Source organism: Suncus etruscus, chromosome 2 (assembly GCF_024139225.1).
Source record: "Suncus etruscus isolate mSunEtr1 chromosome 2, mSunEtr1.pri.cur, whole genome shotgun sequence".
In the NCBI taxonomy this organism is placed as follows: domain Eukaryota; kingdom Metazoa; phylum Chordata; class Mammalia; order Eulipotyphla; family Soricidae; genus Suncus; species Suncus etruscus.
In genome coordinates this window covers 68,378,442-68,398,216 of record NC_064849.1, presented here as the reverse complement: position 1 = coordinate 68,398,216, position 19,775 = coordinate 68,378,442, and the positions used below count along the sequence as shown (strand labels likewise).

At 47.2% G+C, this 19,775-nt stretch overlaps 2 protein-coding genes across 7 annotated transcripts; one reads left to right on the top strand and one right to left on the bottom strand.

The window, feature by feature from the left end:
- Positions 1 to 1,018: 1,018 nt before the first annotated feature.
- Positions 1,019 to 9,069, bottom strand: NDRG2 (NDRG family member 2). 6 transcript variants are annotated; one of them, XM_049768628.1, is made up of 17 exons: positions 8,989 to 9,069; positions 8,046 to 8,111; positions 7,362 to 7,442; positions 6,976 to 7,017; positions 6,371 to 6,476; positions 6,026 to 6,146; positions 5,813 to 5,875; positions 4,796 to 4,856; positions 4,504 to 4,590; positions 4,246 to 4,302; positions 3,934 to 4,037; positions 3,349 to 3,393; positions 3,010 to 3,061; positions 2,724 to 2,771; positions 2,408 to 2,443; positions 2,215 to 2,266; positions 1,019 to 2,003 (listed from the first exon to the last, which is right to left on the bottom strand). In XM_049768628.1, the coding sequence occupies exons 3-17, from the start codon at positions 7,434 to 7,436 to the stop codon at positions 1,846 to 1,848; spliced, it is 1,107 nt and encodes a 368-aa protein (XP_049624585.1). In that variant the 5' UTR covers positions 7,437 to 7,442; positions 8,046 to 8,111; positions 8,989 to 9,069; the 3' UTR covers positions 1,019 to 1,845. The 6 variants fall into 6 exon arrangements, with proteins under 6 accessions (XP_049624585.1, XP_049624588.1, XP_049624587.1 ...); XM_049768631.1 differs by having other exon boundaries at positions 7,362 to 7,466; positions 8,989 to 9,055; XM_049768630.1 differs by lacking the exon at positions 8,989 to 9,069 and adding an exon at positions 8,461 to 8,627 and having other exon boundaries at positions 7,362 to 7,466.
- Positions 9,070 to 14,022: 4,953 nt separating this feature from the next.
- On the top strand, positions 14,023 to 15,671 carry TPPP2 (tubulin polymerization promoting protein family member 2). The gene is made up of 3 exons (XM_049768682.1): positions 14,023 to 14,195; positions 14,424 to 14,577; positions 15,483 to 15,671. The coding sequence occupies exons 1-3, from the start codon at positions 14,023 to 14,025 to the stop codon at positions 15,669 to 15,671; spliced, it is 516 nt and encodes a 171-aa protein (XP_049624639.1).
- The last annotated feature ends 4,104 nt before the right edge of the window (positions 15,672 to 19,775 follow it).

The window sequence follows — 19,775 nt, the reverse complement described above, 5'->3', positions numbered from 1 at the left end:
GGACCAGTAAAACCTTCCATTTGGGTACGGGGTCAGAAGGGTGAACCAAGAGCTCAGACGTGCACTCAAGCCCTGTTTAGTATTCCTCTGGCTCTGTTGTGACCCTTATAAAAAGTCTTTAGATCAGGGGTCTCAAACTCACGGCCTGCAGGCCGCAAACAGCCCTCCATACAACATTTTGTGGCCCTGCCCTAGAGGAATCTTTTTTTGTTTTGTTTTGCTTTAGTTGTTTGGGTCACACCCCCCAATGTTCAAAGTTTACTACTGACTTTGCACTCAAGGGTCACCCCAACTTTGCCTCCTGCGGCCCCCAGGTAAATTGAGTTTGTACTCAACTCTGAGAAACTAAAGTCCTCTGGGTTACACCAATATAATGATCATACTGGACCATCTAAAATGAATCGAGGGGCCAAAGGGATAGTACAGTAAATGAGGCACTTGCTTTGCAGATGGTTTACTTGAATTCAATCCCCACACTATGATTCCCAGAGCCTTGCGAGGCGTGATCCCTGAGCACAAAGCTAGGGATAAGCCCTGAGCATTTCTGGGAGTGACATATATATGTGTATATGTATGTATGTATGTATGTATGTATGTATGTATATATATATATATATATTTTTTTTTTTTTAAATATGTGACCCCTACAGCAGATCTTATAGGAAAGGGAGCTAGATGGTGTCCTTGGAGACTTCAGTCATCTTTCTATGTTTCATTTCTCTAAGTTTACCCTGCTGATGACATCGCTGAAGCTCTATGATATTTCTCAATCATTCATGACTGATGACAAAATTTTCAAAGACCTAAGTACTGCTCTTCTCTCCCAAACTTGAAAATAGTGCCCCTATCAAGGACAGTTGTGTTTTATTGGAATAGGGGCCAGTGACTCTGGAGTCACTTTCTCCCAAATGTCTCCATGGTATGAGCCCTCTCCCATGGTTTCCAAAACTTTCACAAAACAATGTAGACCTGGGCAAGGAAGGCTAGAAAAGGAGCACTTGAAGACCCAAAAAAAAAAATGGTTTTAAGATTCCTTTAAGTTTATTGTTACAGCAGAAGTTGTGGGAGACAGGAGGGCACCCTCCACACACAGCACACGTGGTCAGAGCCCCAAGATAGCCCTTCCCACCCAAGGCCAAGCCCCAAGCAGCCCTGTCTTAGCTTGGCACCCTCCCCCCTCCCACTCTAGACACACGCTGTCTAGATAACTACCAAGATTAGTGCAGCCATTGGCCCCAGGCCCCTTCCTACTACCCCAGTTCTAGTCTTTCCCTCATGTGTGCTCATTGTCCATCTTCTACCATTCCAACTTCTGTTTCACACATGGGATGGTCTGTCCTATGATGCGACCCACTGACCCATCAGCAAGTCTCCCTTAGCACACATTCATTTAGACCCACACGCTTTAAAAAGGATCTAAGGGTCCACACAATATCATTTCAGCTTTGGCGAATGGAGCTCCAGCCCCAAATCTCCTACCCCAGGAATATAGGATAAAGAGGAAAGAATCTGGTGGAGATGCCACAGACAACTCTCATTCTTCCTCTATGGACACCTAAATTAGGAAGAGAGGTTCTCTACTCTCTCCACATTAACACCAAAATGAGGGCAAGAGAACCTTAGGGGTCTGGGTCCCTAAGAGATATTAGGACATCTCTCACAGGAGTTGAGGGGAATCACAAGTTAGAGGTCAAGGTTAGGGTAGCAATCAAAGATCAAGGTCATCTCCCACATGATCTGCCCATCTTCTTGTGCTCACTCTGGCCTGACACCCTATGCACCTCCCAGGTTAGTGATGTGGGAGATGAGGAGGGCCAGGCTCCACACCAGGGCAGCAAGCGCCACTCAACAGGAGACTTCCATGGTGTGCCCTGAAGGCATCGTCCCAGACTCGCTGCTCTGAGACAGGGTGCGAGAGCGGGACCGGTTGCCATCAAAGGATGCCGCACTGGTCAGTGAGGCTGTTCGTGATCGGGACAGGCGAGTCATGCAGGATGATGCCACTGTGGAGACAGAAGATGAGGCAAGTAGTAAGAAGGGAGGAGCTTTGGTGGAGAGGGAATTATAAATGGGGCCAGGGTCTCAATGAGCTTTATTTGGTGAATGGTGATAGCCCAAGAATTAGTCTAAAATGGTTCCTTCACCTCAATAGACCTCTCCCTCCTCCTAGCCTATGACCCCCTGACCTCAAGAAAGTCTCTGTCCCATACTCACTGTAGCCCATGCCTTGTAGGAAATACTTGAAGGCTTCAGTCAGCTTTCCTGGCTGTAAAATGTAGATGAAAAAATAGTGGAGAGAAGTCAAAATCTGAGCTGGAGTCCAAGGACTTAGCAATTTAGGGGTGGGGTGTGTGACAAAGGGCATGGTGCTACTAATACTCCATTCCCCGATGATAGCCATCCTCACCTGAGTCAGCTGGGGTTGACCTCCAGAGTCAGCCATCTGTTCAAGGGAGAATCACTCAGAAAAAGGTGACACACACATATATAAAATGAGCCCTTTAGAGAAGTAGAAAGGAATCTCTCTTTCTTAGTTTCATCACCCTAGCAGACTCTTAGATTTTGTTTGCTTTATAATTTGCTTGTTTGTTTTAACTTCATTCAATTCTCCAATCCCATACAGAACCTCAGAAACCTGATAGCTGAATCCAAAAAAAAAAAAAAAAGACAGAACTCTGGACAGGGGTTGAGTGTCAGGCTGGGCAAGGAGTGGGGCCACTAACCTTGAGGAAAGAGGTCTGTGTAGGGTCCAGTTTAGAATTGCATTCCACCTGGAGTAAAAAGGAGGCTGAATGAATGAGGTCACACTTCCTGTGACCCCTCCATCCAAATTACATCCAATTACAGACCTCAGTTCCTTTTCTATTCACCCTCAACCCACTCCTTCTTAACAGTAATTAAACTTTTAAGCCTGCTATCACTCTTCCTGTCCCAAATACAGTTTGCCTCTTGGCACAACAGCCCTCTGACTCCAATCCTCCCTCACCCACCACAAAATTCCCTACTGACCACTGCATCTTCATGGGGTGCTTGGTCTCCTACCACCAGCATCACAGGGCACCTAGAGGCAGTGTCAGGGAGGGGGTGGTAAGCCTCTGACACTCCCTCAGCCACCTCATCCCAGAAAGCACTTAGGAATGATTGGCTCAGAGAGAAAACAGCCTTCAAAGCCCCACTGACCACCAAGAGCATACAAAGGGGGAAACCTAGAAGGTGGTTAATTTGTAAAGCAGGGTAAAGTGGGAAGTGACGAGAAAATTCCCTAGCAAAAAATTCTCTTTCTAAGGAATGCAGATACCTAAGAAAGAACTAGGAAAAGAGACAATGCATATCTCCGGAAAGTCTTACTTGAAAGTGATATCACCTCCACGCTCTAAATTCAGATCTCGGCGGCTATAAGGGGGTTGAAAAAAGAGCAGAAATTATAAGGTAAGGCAATCCAAATGCTACAGGCTACCCATCCAAATGTATGCTGTCTCCCCCAAGATTAAGTTATTTTCTTCAAAATCATTGTCAAAAACTGGTAGTTTAAAGTTAGAAGAAGAAGAAAGGTGGCAGGCCTACTAGAAACACAATCTCTATGGTCAATTGTGCCTCAGGGTTGCCTGGACAGAAAGCAGTGAAAAGGGCAATGTACATAGACAGAAGGTTATTATACATTAAGAAATCCCCAACCTGAAAGAAATAAACAGGAGGAATAGTGACAGTTCCCCACAATTGTCCCCATTGGGTCTGTCCTAAGCTATCACAACTCAACCCTGCCCTCCTTGCACAGTGAACTTTACAGATTTCTTCTTCCTTTTTCCTCCTCCATGTTTCCCAGGACCCCCAGCAGTCCACTCACCTACAATCTCTTAGAAGTATGACCAAGCACATATATAGGTGTACACACACACACACACACACACACACACACACACACAACTCACTCACTTGTTGTAGCTGCTCCAATACAGTTCAATGTTTTCCAGGTTGGGAGCCTGTGTGATGATAGTTCTGTACTTTTGTATCATCTCAGAGTTTCCAGACAGCTCTTCCTGAAAGAAAAAAGGAAGGAAGGAAGGAAGGAAGGAAGGAAGGAAGGAAGGAAGGAAGGAAGGAAGGAAGGAAGGAAGGAAGGAAGGAATCAGGATTGGAATGAGAAGCCAAGAGTTAGTATTAAAGCAGAAACTAATTATCCCTTCCCAGATTCTATCACATCTAAGGAACATTCAAGAATTTCAGGTCTCCTCTACATCCATTTACCTGGCTGAATAGATGTCCAAGAATCATCTCCGGAATGGAGGAGGTGAGACCTGTTAACTGTGAAGACATGGCAGGTGAGAAAGTTCAGCACATGATGGGGTTGAAAGATCCATCAATGTTGAAAGGGACAATATTCTTTCTTACTCCTCCCTCACTCTTTCAAGTTCCATGGCCAACTATTTATGCTGGGAAAGTATAACTGAATGCAAACAAAGAGGACACCCACCCTAGAACTCAGCATGTGGGCCCCCTCCAAACCTTGTGGGCTGCCCAATCCATCCAACCCTTGGCATTGGGGTCAATATTGATCAGGACAAGACCTTCGACTGTTTCCGGGTGGCTAAGCTGAGGAATAGCAAAGACAAAGAAAATCAGAGGCAGAGAATGAACATATCTCCTAACATGGCTTATCCAATTCTTAGGTTCCCTGGAGTCTGCCCTCATCTTCTGTCCCTCCCCACAGACAAATTCTGGGACATAATACTCTCCTAATCAGTGTGCCATGGGCCTCAAGCCACCTTGCCCTCTTGTGCAATTTTTCATTTCTTACAGTGTATCGTGACAGGATGTAAGCCCCAGCTCCAACACCAACTCCAATGATTGTGGAGAAACTGAAAGGGAAAATGTGTGTTTAGTAGACCCTAGTGTCTAAACTTTGGCTTCCCAAAGTTTGGGTAGTCTTCAGCCTCCTTCCCAAGAAGAGAGAAAGTATGCATCCTTTGGGGGATGTTAAAAGGGAAGGTTCAAAGGATCCAAAATGACTCAGGAAGGCATGAAGCTCACTGCAGTCTGTCTACACTGAGACAGCTCCACTACAGAGAACTAGCATCTTCCAAAGAAACATCCATCCACCAACCAACCAGATATGATTCTCCTTTATAGTGCCTTCTCCTTTCTGTATTTTAGGAGCTACTTGTTTGGTTCCTGGTTCAACTGTTTTGGTTCCTTGTTCTTCTAGAGGAACTAGGAAGAAGGAACTTGAAGCAAAATGTTAAAAAATAAATAAAAGACCTAACTTCAGTGACTCAAAAGAAGAGGGAAAATGAAGCTAAAGAGGTAAACCAGAGCTGCCCAGTACTCCTATGTCCAGGAAAAGCCAAGCCAAAGGAGAGCCCCAAAGTGGTCAGAATATCCTGTGCATACCAAAAAGGTCTTACCCAGCCTCCTCCACCTTACCCTCACTGTCTCCCTTATCCAGGGCTTCCCTGTGTGTGTGTGTAGAGCAGCTGAGAAGGTGAGTGGGAGGAAAAGAGACAGGTCTATCTGGTTTCTCAAAGATTATATCACCCCCTCCTCTTCCTCTCTGGCTTCCCAGATCTTCCTGTCTGGCTTCCTCAGCCTCATCTGGAGGCACAAATAGGCCCTCTTGGCCTCTATCTCCTTCTACAGCACTGACTCATGTCACTTTTCCAAATCCAGATTTTCCTCTCAACAATTAGATGGAGGAGAAAGGCTCTGTCTGGGAAAAAGACCAAACATTACCAGGAACCATGATAGACACAGAAGCGCTGAGGGGTACCATGTGCCAAAAATATAACCCTAGTTTGGGGGAGCCCCAGGGACTCACTTTAAGTACTGAAGGATGCATGGGATCATGTCTGCAAGCTGGTCCAGAGATGGATACTGATATCTGAAGAAGAAAGGAATGTTTAGAAAAATCACTTCCTCCACCCCACCCCCCTACTTCAGGCTATCCAACTCCCAGAATCACCCCCTGGCACCGTGCCACATCTGTCCTGTGTCTCACATGCCAGGGAGGAAGGAAGGATCTAATTCTCACCCCAAAGGGAATACAGGAGCCCCATCTTCCATTCCAGGGGCATCCACATGAACCCGCACGAAGTTCTGAATGATCTCCTGCATATCCCCAAATCGAAACAGCGGCTGGAAGCAAGATTTATCTAAAGAGAACCCCCATCACCCCAGCAATAAAATCAGACTGGGAAGATTATTCCCAAGTCAGAGCTCACCCTCATTCTTTCACACCACAGTAAGACAAGGAGAAACTTCTTGGCATAATAAATAATTCTTTCCTGCTCAGATTATCCCTGTCCCACACCAAAGCTCTAATCCTTCCCCCCAGCCTCTTCCCAGAAAAGAGTGGGAGGGATGTGAAGGTCCTTACAATTGAGTCCCACGTCATGGTAGGTAAGTATCGCTGGGCGTTTTGGTTTGGGGGTTCCATACACAGTAAATGTGACAGATCCATAAGGTGTCTCCACAGAATGTGTCTGAAGAAGAAAAGGTCTTCATCAGGAAGGGGGGCAGGAGAAAGAGAAGCCATCAGTTAAGGGTTGATCAAGAGTAATGAATGTCTTAATGAATTACAACATGGGCTCCTGAGCAAAGCTCCAGAAAAATTGTCCTGAACATGCTGGGTAGGATCTCCATCCAAAAATTATCCCACCAAAAATTCCCACCAAAAATTATTGAGGGTTATGAGGCAAAGAATTTAAAAAAGCAGAAGAGAATTAAGAATTAAAAATAGGATCTAGTTAATACAGGAAAAAGCTACAGTATATTATTTTGAGAATGGAAAAGAATACTGAAAGACTGGAGAGCACTGAGGTATTGAGAAGAAAGGAAAATGAAAATAAGGGGTTGGGGGAGAGAAAGGACTAAAATAGAAGGCAAGGGAGCAAGATTTAAAGGGAAGCTTCCAGGAACCTCTCATTAGGGGGAAGAGAGGAGAGATTGTCCTTCCACCCTGGGACTGCCCCGTGCTATTACCTGTCCCTGGTCCAGGAGGATTCGGGCAGCTAACTCAGCCTCCTGGAGACACACACATACACACACAGACAAACACAAACACAAATACACAACCACAGGGAGTCACAGATGGAGAGACAGACACAAATCAAGAGAGAGAGGTAAGAAGAGACCAACAGACCAAAGACAGGAAGAGAGGACAAGAGACAGGGAGAGGATGAAGGTTAGTGCAGGTACAAGACAAGGGCACGGGCTGTCGATGGCAGTGGAAGGGAGAGATCTGTGTGCAGAGGTGGAGAAATTAGGGCCGTGGGGTAAGATGAGATGGTGGATTTTGGAAAAGCAAAACAGCAGGGCTGCTTGGTGGTCTGGAGTTCAGGTCTGAGAGTTAGAGGATCTCTAACTACCTTGGCCACCTCGATTGTCTGCCCTGGCAACAGTGGCTTTTCCTCGGTGATCTGCACCTCCTGTAGCTCTGTCATGGTGGCCTGCAAGGAAGGAAATACGGAGACCTGGAAGGGTGAATCCATAATCCATACCCTATCTGACTGCTGCTCCAAGCCCAAGGAAAAAACTCAGGAGATAATAACCACTGCAGCACACAGCCAGAGCCTGGCCATAAAGAAACGGAGGTGGATGCACTCCAGACTGGCCATCCCCATTGCTGCCCCTCAACACTGCACCTCCAACCCGCTCCCCTGTTCCAGATGGAAATACCAGGGTGGGGCTGCAGCTCGAGTTTCTGGGCTATATATAGGGGCCACCCCATACTTTCAGATTAGGCGTGAAATTCATAACTCAGAAAGTGGGTACTCCAAAAATACTAAGGGGACAACCGGGAGGGGGGCACACTTGCTGTAACCTTCACAAAAGCCCTGAGGTCAGCTACTCAAAGATACGGGGCTAAAAAATGATCTGACTTCATCTCTAAGATGGTGGGAGAGAAAAGATGAGAAGAGGAATGAAGAACAGCAATGCCCAACTGACCCAATACCTCCCTTCCTCCAGACACCCTCCTGGCCCCCATCAGGGGTACACAACCCTTGACAGTGGGGACAGGGGTCAGGGGTAAGGTGGGGTGGGTCACTTACTGGGTTCCTATTGGCTCGATGCAGAGGGGTCAAGGGTCAGGGTTCTCACTTCTCTTGCCTCTGGGTCTGAAACAACAAGGGAAAAAGGTGAATGGCAAAAGAGATAGACTCTGGGACCCTTAGGGTCAAAAAAGCAGGAACAAGACCTACATTCCCTGGGTCACCAACCTTCCCCCGGTCACTAGCCCTCGGCAAGCTGGATCCCTGAGTCCAATGAACAGTTTTCTCTAGGCTTCAGCTAGAATCAATATGGGCTGGAGGCACCCACGGGCCACAAGTCAGCAGGTAGGGGTCCAGGCCAGGCCTGGGAGGAGAGAAGAAAATGCTGATGTGGAGGAAAGTGGTGGCATGTCAGAATTTCTGGATTCCTGTCCCCCCTCTCTGCCACCACAGTGACCTTGGCCCAATCACTTACTCCTCGTGGCCTTAATCACCTCGCTGTAAAGTACCAGCGGGTAAGGGACACAGAGATTTTGGACAGCTCTCAAGAGGAGGGTGGCGGGGCACTGTCGCCCTCCACCACTGGGAGGGGAAATGCATGAAGCCCCAGCCTTGGCCTCGCGCCCACCCTCTCCCGCCTGGGGCTCCGGGCAGGGTCGGCGAGTGCGAGAAGAGGGCAGAGGCGGGCGGGCTCACAACGTCCACACTGCCTCCCAAGACCGAGGGCCAGGCGCGGAGGCCGGCTGGCGGGGCTGCGTGGGGAGGCGGCAGGGCCAGGCCTAGCCCCAGGAGGTCCTGTCCCTGCGGGGAGCCACCTGCGGGGCCTCGCACCGGGGACGCAGCCTGGACCCCGACAAGCCTGGGCGACGCCTCCAACACGCCCAGCGCCTCGCGCAGCCTCCACCTTGGGGCGCCGCCCGCCGCGTCCCAGCTCGGGGGCCCCTGTCGACGGGGGTTCGGCCCGAGGGCCAGGGGTGCAGCCCGATCAGCCCCCCGCCCCTACCTGCTGCCACCGCGGCCGCTGCCACCTTCAGTTGCCTTTGACGCGCGGCCCTCCCCGGCCTGGGCTCCCCGCGGGCCCGCCCCGGCCCGCCCCCGCCTCCCGCGCCCCGGCCCGCCCCGGACCCACCCCGGGAGACGCCCCCGGGCACGCCCGCCGCGAGCCCGCAGCCCCGCGGGGTCCCACTCCGCCCGGGGCCGGGCCCCGCCCCGCGCCCCCTCCCAGGCTCAGTCCGGGAAGCTGGACGCCCCCCGAAGTGTCCACGCCAGCACCCCACCTCCCAATCTGGATCTGGGTTGGCTCGGGACGCGGCGTGGGGCTGGGGTCTCCCCAGGGCGAGTTGGGACGGGGGTCCCGGTACCTGCGCGTCCCGCCGCGCGCTCTCCAAAGTGGCGCACAAGTTGGAAAACAAGCCCGGAGGGGCGCGGGAAGGCGGGGAGCACTATAAATAGCGGAGAGGCAAAGAGGGGGGACGAGGCCGCGGGGACTCCCGGGTCAAGGCCCGGGGAGGAGGAGGGACGACCCCCAGGGGCTCGGAGCGGGGTAAACAGGCCCGGGGTGGAGTCGACGCGGCTCGGCCGAGTGGGGGCTTGGGGAGGACGCGGTGTCCCCGGCTGGGGCCCAAGAGACCCTGGGCGGCGCCGCTAACCCCTGCCTGCCCGACCCGAACCGGAGCAGGGGGAACGCTGCGGCCCGCGTGGCTCTGTGGGCCCGACTAGGGGTGCCCCTACCTCCCTCACCGACAGGCACCTCCAGGCACCCTCCTGGCCCCCACCCAGGGCGCCTCCACCCTGCATGGAGTGGTGAGGTGGCTGAAGAGGTTGGGAACTTTGTTAGGAAAAGGAAACCAGCCTGCTTGCTGCCATCTGCGCCCCTTCCAGCTCCCCTCCCCCGCTGCTCCCCACCCAGAAGTCCTCAGCCTGATGCCTAAGCAGCCTTCTGGGGGGCTAGAGGGGGGCTGAGGGGCTGGGCTACAGGCCAGCGGGGAACAATGGCCAATGGGACAGGAGCTGCCAACTGCAACACCAACTCAGACTGGTCCCTCCCTCGGGACCCCCAAATTTCCCTCCCCCTTCTCCCTGGGAACTACCACCCTCACCACCCACAACCCCCCTGCTGCCCCAGGAACATCAATGCCCCTTTCATCCCCGTTTGGCAGGGTCTGTTGGAAAGGAGGGGCCGGGGAGAAGGGGACCCTGTGGGGCCCTGGTCAGGATCAAGCCCAGCTTTCAATCACCGCAGATGTAAAGGACTGACCTAAGTACCCAGTTTGGAATGCCCAAATTTTCCTCTGTTCCCTTTCCCCATTCCCTCCTTAGTGTTTCTCTAGAAAGTGGCAACTAAGTTGGGCACCCTGGCTCGGGTCCCTTCCCCCACCCACCCACCCCCACTCCTTCTATATCCCGGATAACACTCTGCTGGGCAGGAGAGGCCTACTGGAATTCCAACTCTGGTAAAGATGTACAGGGCTGGACAGTGAGAAGGGGCTCCAGGGTCCTGCTGGAGCTGGGGTGGAAGGGCCCAGGAGAACTTCTGCCTTCAGCCTGCCCCCTGTGCCTTACTTGAAGTGGGGGAGGAGGAACCTGGAGGTTCCAGCAGCTAAATTTGTCTCTGGGGCAGGATGACTCAGGGAGAACCTGATAAGGGGCCTAAACAGGGGCTTAGGGACAGACAGGAGGTGAGAAATTTTCATTGGCATATTCTTCTTTCTTAGGCTTTGGGGGTCTCCCTCTGTCCAAACAGAAGTAACAACCTGCTCCCCTCCGACAAAGTTCTTTTGGACATGCTCAGCCTAGGAATAAGGTCCACCAGGGTTCCTTCTCCCTCCAGCTTCCTCCTCTAGGAGGAGAAGCAATTTCACACTCCCTTGACTAAGAGTTTTAAGTAGCTGTTATTACCCGCCACTCCACAGATGGAATTCCAAGAAGTGTGGGATCCAGTCATACCCTTATAAAAGGATATGATCCAGTGTTGTGGGAAGGCATGAAGATGGGGGAATGATGGGAAAAGTTGGGGGATATAATTGTTTTTAGACAGTAAATCTTAGTTTTTAGACAGTAAATCTTACCCCAATTGTCTCACAGCCCTCTTCAGTGAGAGATTAGAGATTTCTGGCCATGGGAAGGAAGCCCTTCATCTCCCCTAAAAGAAAACACAAAAGAAAAAGAAAAAGAAAAAAAAAAAAAAGAGAGAGACAAAACACGGGCCGGAGAGATAGGATGGAGGTAGTGCATTTGCCTTGCATGCAGAAGGGTGGTAATTCAAATCCTGGCATCCCATATGGTCCCCCGAGCCTGCCAGGAGCAATTTCTGAGCGTAGAGCCAATAGGAACCCCTGAGCGCTCTCAGGTGTGACCCAAAAAACAAACAACAACAAAAAAGACAAAACACAAGCTCAGCAATATTTTCCAAGAATTTCACATAACATTCAGGCAATTTTGACATCTCTATGTAATAACACTTAAATGTGTAATCCATGTTATGTACTCACTTGATTATCTTCTTGTACGAATAGAGTCCAGTGGCTTTGTAATAATTCAGAAACTCTCATCCTATAGCTGACTGCTTAGAAGCCAATATCTGGGACCAGAGCAATAGTAAAGCAGGTAGATCACTTACCTTGCACCTGGCCAACCCAGTTTTGATCCCTAGTATAGTTTGTCCCCAGAGCCCATCAGGAGTGATCCCAGAGTACAGAGTGAGGTGAGCAAAACCAGGTATTGCAAAATAAATAAATAAATAAAATTCCAAAGAAACCTTAGATAAATTAAATGATAGAGAAACCATTATCTGAGTCTAGTTCAGAGGAAGAAAGGGTTTTTTTTTGGGGGGGGGGGGGCAAAAAGATAGCACAGCTATAGAGCATTTGCCTTGCACACAGCTGCCCCAGGATGGACAGTGGTTCAAATTCCAGTATCCCATATGGTCCCCCAAGCCTGCCAGGAATGATTTCTGAGCCAGAGCCAAGAGGAATCCCTGAGCACCACTGGGTATGACCCTCCCACCCCCCAAAAAAAGAAAATGGTTTGGTTTCTTGGCTCACCTTCCCCTTGAAGAGCAAGAAGAGAGGAAGAGAGGCCTTTCCAGGTAAAGAAAGGAAGGAGAAAAAGGAAGGACAGAAATACAAATATCATTCTGAAAATGAATATTAGAATAGCAGTACTATGGGCAGGTACTTGGTATTGCAGGAAGGATGGACAAAGGTGAGGGGCTGGCAATGAATTTCAGGTAAACTTCAGAAAATCAAAACCAGTTCAAACCCATCAAGGAACATGTCATAGCCACTTTTTGATCATTGCTTTCATGCTGGACCCCAATGTGGAACAGCTCGGAACATCCTGTAAAATCAGCTTTGGAGGGGCTGAAGTGATAGTACAGCACACAGAGCAATTGCCTTGCATGTGGTCAACCTTGATCCCCAGCACCCCATATGGTCCCCAAGCATTGTCAGAAGTAATTCCTGAATGCAGAGCCAGGAATAACCCCTGAGAGTCACTAGGTATGGACCCCTAAAATCAGTTTTGGGCGGGGATTATATATTCTCCATCTTGGCTATGCACATGCGCACACACGCTCATACATTCACACACTTGACTACTACGGGTATGCAACTGTTTCCTTTGACTTTATGGGGTGGTTGGTGTTTGTCATCCTGTCTCTCAGATGTCACCCACATCTCACTTGAGGTGTATGATTTATTTATTTCAGGCGATATTTTTATCTTGCTCTCTCTCTATCCTCTCTCTCTCTCCCCCTTTCTCTCAAAGTCCATGTTTCTCTGGAACATGTTCCTGCTTTTCTTTCTTTCTTCTTTCTTTTTCTTTCTTTCTTTTTTCTTTTTCTTTCTTTCTCTTTCTTTCTTTCTTCTTTCTTTCTTTCTTTCTTTCTTTCTCTTTCTTTCTTTCTACTCTCACATTCCCTAAATACAATTTTTTGCTTCACTATTTGTCTTCAGAAACTCTTCTGTAGGAATAGACTAGGAACCTGGGAAGCCTGGGTAGAGGGCAGGACTTGAATGCCACATTTTATATGAGCTTGTATGGATATCTGTGAGTCCTAACCTCCCCTGCCCTTCATCCTGGAGGTTGTGGTGGGCCAGGCAGAAAGGTAGGTAATGGTAGCATAGTCAATGGATTATACCCATCTGCAGTAACACCACATATTATCCCCCAACACTAAAGGATACACACACACACACACACACACACACACACACACACACACGAACACGAACACAATATTTGGAGTTGTTATTTTGTTTTGTTTTGTTTTTGCAGGAGGTAGGGCATGCCCAACAGGATTTAACAGTACTTGTGACACTGTGTGGTATTCAGTGGTATTCACACACTGTGTGGTGTTTTTTTCCACATGCAACACATGTGCTCTAGTCCTTTGAGCAGCTATCTACTTAGTTAACTGTCTGCTCTAATTAGGATTTTGAAAAGTAACGTTCCTATTGAAGACAACTTGTTCAAGTCAATGGGATTCTCCATGTTGATCACATCACTGTCTGGGACTGGCAGAGATGAAAAAAAGCAATGGCCAACAAGTTCCATGAGCCCCTCACTGGGCTCTCCTCAGCTTTTGGTATGAAGCAGAACAAAGGCAATTTGACCAGGAATGCTTAAATGATGTCATTGATAAGGTCATAAAAGCCCCCTCCCTTTCTCCCTGTTTCTCTTAACCTTGGAGTCTCCCAACCAGCTGGCTTCCACATGGCTGCACACACCTACATATAAAGGCTAGGAAGAGTTGAGATATCAACAAAACACTCAGAGGTACTTAAAAGTGCTGGGGAAGTGGCTGACACTAGTGATCTTTCAGGATATAGGTTCCACACTAGTATCTCTTATGCTGGGAATGTAGGTTAGAGAAGTGAGAGGGCAGGGAGAGGGAGAGAACATCAAGAATGAAAGGATTTATTCCTATTATTGATTCTGGCCTTTTCTTAACCCTTATCCTCCTATTTAGTCTCCTCCCCCTCTTAACTTCTCCCAAGTTTCCCCCACCTGTGCCATCCCCCTCCTCCAATGAAATATGGCATCTGAGGCAGAAAAAACGTTCCAGAAGTTTGCTGTTTTTGGAGATCCATCAAGCAAAGGCAATGAAATGAATAACAAGAACTTTGCCAAGCTGTGCAAAGACTGTGGCATCATAGATGGCAAAGCAGTCACTTCCACTGATGTCGACATTGTGTTCAGCAAAGTCAAGTAAGAGACCAAAGATGGAAATGGGTGTGGTGGGTAGAACAAACCAGGTCAAAGGACAGATGAGGGTTCATATGGCAGAACATTTGTAATGGATCTCCTGGGTACCCAGCCCTGCATGCTTGCCTGTTCTCTTGGTCAAGAGGCCAAGTCTGAATGAGAGGACAGTTGAACTTTGGAAGGTGATGGATGAGTTCACACTCAAGTTCCTGAATTCACCTCACTGACCAGGGCCAAGAATACCCGAAATATCACATTTCTGCAGTTCCAAGAGGCAATGAAAGAATTGGGCCAGAAGCGGTTCAAAGCTAAGAGCCCAGATGATGGCCTACAACAGATTTACAAGCTTCTGGAGGGCCAAGATCCAGCTACCAGTGGCGTTACTGTGAGTACCATACTTCACCCCATCCCTGCCCCAACTTCCCTAAATCTCTGCTGCTCCTGTCTCCCCACCTACTCTCTGATACCCCTGATCCTTGCCAACACAAACACCACAAAAGACCAGCCAGACACTCAAAGTTGATTTTAGAACAGTTTTAGAAATGATAAAACTGTAACCCAAAGAGATAGCAATGATGTGCCCATAGTCTATAACTAGTTTAATGATAGAGATAGATTCATTACCAAGTCTCCAGTGTTTGAGCCAAGCAACCATTGCCTGGTGGCTTTGGGAGGTTATGGAAACCCTCCCCTCCACCCTGCTCTTGTATAAGGTCTCTCTCACTTTCTGATTCATCAACCCTCTGATCCCTATAATTTCTCCTTTCACTGCAAGCTCATTATACCTTAAGTGTCAAATAGAACCTTCCCAATAGGAGGGATCCTATCTATCGGGTCCTACTTCAAAGTTCTCTGACTGTAGCTTAGTCAGATGAGTCTTGGAGCCAGAGCAATAGTATAGCAGATAGGACACTTGCCTTGCACACAGCTGACAAATTCCTGGCATCCCATTTGGTCCCCTGGGCACCTTCAAGAGTAATTCCTGAGTAATAGAGTCAGAAGTAATCTCTGAACATTGCCTGATGTGACCCAAAAACAAACAAACAAACAAAAAAGATGAGTCCTCTTTAAGCAGAAAATTTCACATAACACCTCACTCCCATACACCAGATTCTGTGATAGATTCTACTACAGATCCTCCCCAATGCCTAAAAAAAAAAAAAAAAAAAAAAAACACCACAACAACAAACAGGACCTCTGAGCCCTAGGAGAGTCCAGAGACATTATAGGAGGGGGCTAACTTTGGAAGGGCAAGAAGAGAAATCAAACTCGTCATTCTCTGTCTTGCAGAAAGCCAGCAATGTGGGAGGGGTGGAGCGCCTGACAGACACCAGCAAGTACACTGGCTCCCACAAGGAGCGCTTTGATGAGAGTGGCAAAGGCAAAGGCATGGCAGGTCGGGAAGATATAACTGACCAGTCTGGCTATGTTAGTGGCTACAAGGGCGCTGGCACCTATGACAAGAAGACTAAAGAATAGAGTCCAACCATGAAGAAGGGCTGGGAGGGACAATAAACATTGGTGTGTGCAGAAATTAATGAGCTCTGACACATAGTTACATGGAGGGAGGAAAATAGAAGGGAAGAAGAGATGGTGTGCAAGAATTCTCATTTCCAACTCTACAGCTTTTACCCTAGTTAGCCTCATCGTCATGACTTAGTACCCTCCTTAACAAAGTTCCTAAGAACAAGTCTGAAGAAAATATTTGGAGAGGATAGAGCAGATGTGGAGACAAATATATTTGCCACAGTACTAGCATCCACCCCATCCTTGCCTCTCAAAGAGGAAGAAAAATTTCTACTTTGACAGAAGAGACCAATATAGCACCAATTACACCAAAGGTTCTCAAATGTATTTGACCAATGACCAATGTGGGGGGGGGAGTTGATTTTTGTTCTCACTTTTGGCCATACCTGTCTGTGCTCAGGTCATGCTCCTGGGTTTATATTTAGGGATAACTCCAGGTGGTGCTCCAGGACTCTCTGTGGTACCAGGATTGGAAACTGGGTCAGTGCAAGACAAGTGTCTTACCTGCCATACTATCTCTCTGGCCTTATCATCCCAGTGAATTAGAAAAAAAAAAAAGTCATACTGCAGCCCCACTGAAAATCTACCTACTTAAAAAAAATTACTTTATTTAAACACCATTAATTACAGAGCTGGAGCAGTAGCACAGCGGTAGAGCATTTGCCTTGCACACAGCCAACGTAGGATGGACCTGGGTTCGATTACCAGCATTCCATATGATCCCCTGAGCCTGCCAGGAGCGATTTCTGAGCACAGAGCCAGGAGTAACCCCTGAACACAGCCGGGTGTCATGCAAAAAACAAAATATAATTAATTAATTAATTGATTGATTGATTAATAAAATAAACACCATGGATTTCATAGTTACTCATAATGCATTTGTTTCTGCCATTCCATGTTCTAACAACAGTCCTACCACCAGTGTAATATTCTCTCCATGATTATCACAAAATTTTCAACACCCTCAAGCCTGCCCCCTAATTAGGCATAAAATAATTTAGTTTATGTTGCTTGTTTACAACAAAATGGTAATAAATTATTTTAAAACGACAGCAAAAAATTTTGTAAAAATTATATCTCAATGTCCCGAGGGATAGCATAGAACAGGGGTATGACATTTGCCTTGCATACAGCTGACCCAGGTTCAATCCCCTGAATGCCAGATGGCACCCCAAGCCTACCAGGGGTGACTTTTGAGTGCACCGTCAGGAAGTAGCCCCTAAGCATCACCAAATGCTTAAGTTATTGTCTAAAGATTTAAAAGCTATCTGTTATTATTTGATCATTCTGTTACTGGTTTTATTTGATAACCAAGGGTGACTTCTCTGCTGCTTTTTTAAAAATTTATTTAAAAAAAATTGATCACATAGTTGACATAATTGATCATAATACATTTCTTTCCAGATAATTGAAAGCAAAGTTATTGGGAGAAAAACAGAATGAAAAAATGAAATAAAATAAAATGTAAGGAAGAAAGAAAGTTTTAAAAAAGTAAGAATAAAGAAAAAGTACAGGGACTGGGGCAATAACACAGAGGTAGAGTGTTTGCCTCGCACACAGCGGACCTGGGACCAAACCAGGTTCGATTTCCAGCATCCCATATGGTTCTGTGAGCCTGCCAGGAACAATTTCTGAGCACAGAATTGAGAGTAAAGTCTAAGCGCTGTGGATGTAGCCTAAAAATCCTAAAAAAGGAAAAAATAAAAAGTACAATAGCAAACACATTTGTGAAAATTATTGTATCATCTCCAATGAAGTCATTAACACAATGGCAGAAAGTTAGGTAAAATGCTTGTTATTAGCTGTCTGTTCTATTAAATTGATGTGTTTCTATAGAGATGTCAGTATTAAATAATGAAGTTGTCCAGAGATTCAAAGTACTATTACTGATACTACTATTTTTAGGGGCATCTACTCAGCTGCCAGGCCTCCCGATATGGCCAGCTTTCAGTTGCATGGGCCGGTGTACCCACGATCTTTCACGGTTTGGTTACATCTAGTTTGAGGAAAGACTGAGTCTATGGAGCTGACTCAGTTCAAACAGCTGACAGCATTTGTGGACATGGTTACAGCTGCCAGGCTTACTGGAAGAAGGAAGATTAGGGGGGGGGGGGGAATTGCCTGCATTTGCTCCAAAATGGTGATCACCCTCCAAAAGGGTGATATCCCTCCAAAAACCAGAGTACCTAAAATTTGGTCAAATTGGTGTACTCCAAGGGAATCGTAGAGGGTCAGTGATGAGGCAGATCCTTCAATACTGTTTTGACGTCAAATTTGATGTGTTCCTACTGAAGTGTCAGTATTGAAAATTTTGTAGGTGTTCAACAATTTGTAGATGGCTGATATGGCTATGGTGGTGGGGAGTAGTTACAGCAGCCAGCCATTCGGAAGGATAGGCAAGGGGAAGGCCCACTAACTTCCACAAAGTCCTGGAGATCTCAGCCCAAGTACTAACACACTTTGAGTTTTTGGTAGGTTAGGCTATTCTGCACAGATCAGAGGTCAAGTAGTGAAATTGGGCCATTGGCATGGCAGTAATTGTGGGCTGTGGATGCAGCTGCTGAGGCTTCAGAAAGTCAGGGACTTGGCCTGCCCCTCCTCCTAAGAGTGCCCAATGTAAATCTACCTAGTTTAAGTGAATCAACAGAAAGCTCTATCCAACTGCACCTGAGACTACAACTGTCCTCCCCATCTATCCAATGGCCCTGGTGTCAGAAACATAGGGCTAAACCCAACCCTATTCTGGACTTTGATGAGAAAGAAATAAGAAGCAGTGAAAGTGAGACAAGGATCTATGACCTGACACCTAAGATCAGTTTATTTTAGAGTTAGGGAGAGAGAGAACGCACTTTCAATACTCAGGATTTTTCCTGCCCACCTTTCTTTGAGTATGCCTGAAATATATTTTACCAGAAGATAGCAAGAATAGTGGCTTTCAAACGAGTTTTAGTGTACTTAAAAAATAGAAATGAAGAATATATGCTTTGTATCTTTTAATTTTAAAATTAGATTCACAGGAAAAGTTTAAACATAGTACAGAATAAAACACTTCATCTAGTTTCATTCCAGGAATCTGAGAGATAGTAAAATGAGCAGGGGTCATTTGTCTTGCATGCAGCTGAACTCAATTTTATCCTGGCCCACTTCAGTCCCCAGCATAGCCCCCAGGATTCCTTGAATACCACCAAGTATAACCCCAACATCAAAAACACACAATTTCTTTCAATGGTTATATCTTACAGAACTCAGACATGGTTTTGGGTTTCTGTGACGATAGTTTGAATCTCCTTGTCAGTAGATCTGGGAATTTGAAGAATGTCAGGAAGATTCTCGAGAAAAGAAAACATTGCAGGATCTTTTGGGGGCATAAGTCAGAGAAAATACCTTGACATTCCAGTGGATTAAGGTGGGAAGTAGGAAAGGATGAGGATTAGAGAAAGGAGTGGGGGTAACTAAAGAGGTATATGCTACAGAGGAGAGTTCACCTTGGATTTTGTGATAGAAGGAATTTTATTTACAGGAGCAAAGTTGGGACTAAGGAGGTGGTTATGAGGTTGTGAGTGTAAGATAATGTAGAATTTCCTCTTACTAGAGATAGCCACTGTGAACAAAGTGAACAAAGGGGAACAATTCTTCTCATGGGCATCAAGCCGTCTGGATGAGTGGACAAAGCTGTAAGGAAAATAGGGGAAAGCTTGAGTGTAGGGAGCTGGGACACAGAGCAGGGTGCCTGTTGCCATGGTTTGAGCTGAGGCTCTGGGCCTTCATCCAGGATTCAGGATCTGGCCCAGTGCTGACAGTGACTGCCAACTGGACACAGTCAGCTACTTGGGAGGGTAAAACTGTCTGTGGGAGAAGGGGGATGGGTGGGTCGAAGTAAACAAGTTAGAAGGAGTTTAGAAGACAGAATGACTCCACAAGATAACCAAAGCTCTGGACATTTTTCCCACCTCTTGGTCTCTGGAGTAAGGGAGGACACCTCAATAAAGGATTAGAGTTTGGGGAGTGAAAACAGGCTGTTCTATGGTAGTGGTGAGGAAGGAAAGTCTTTCCTTC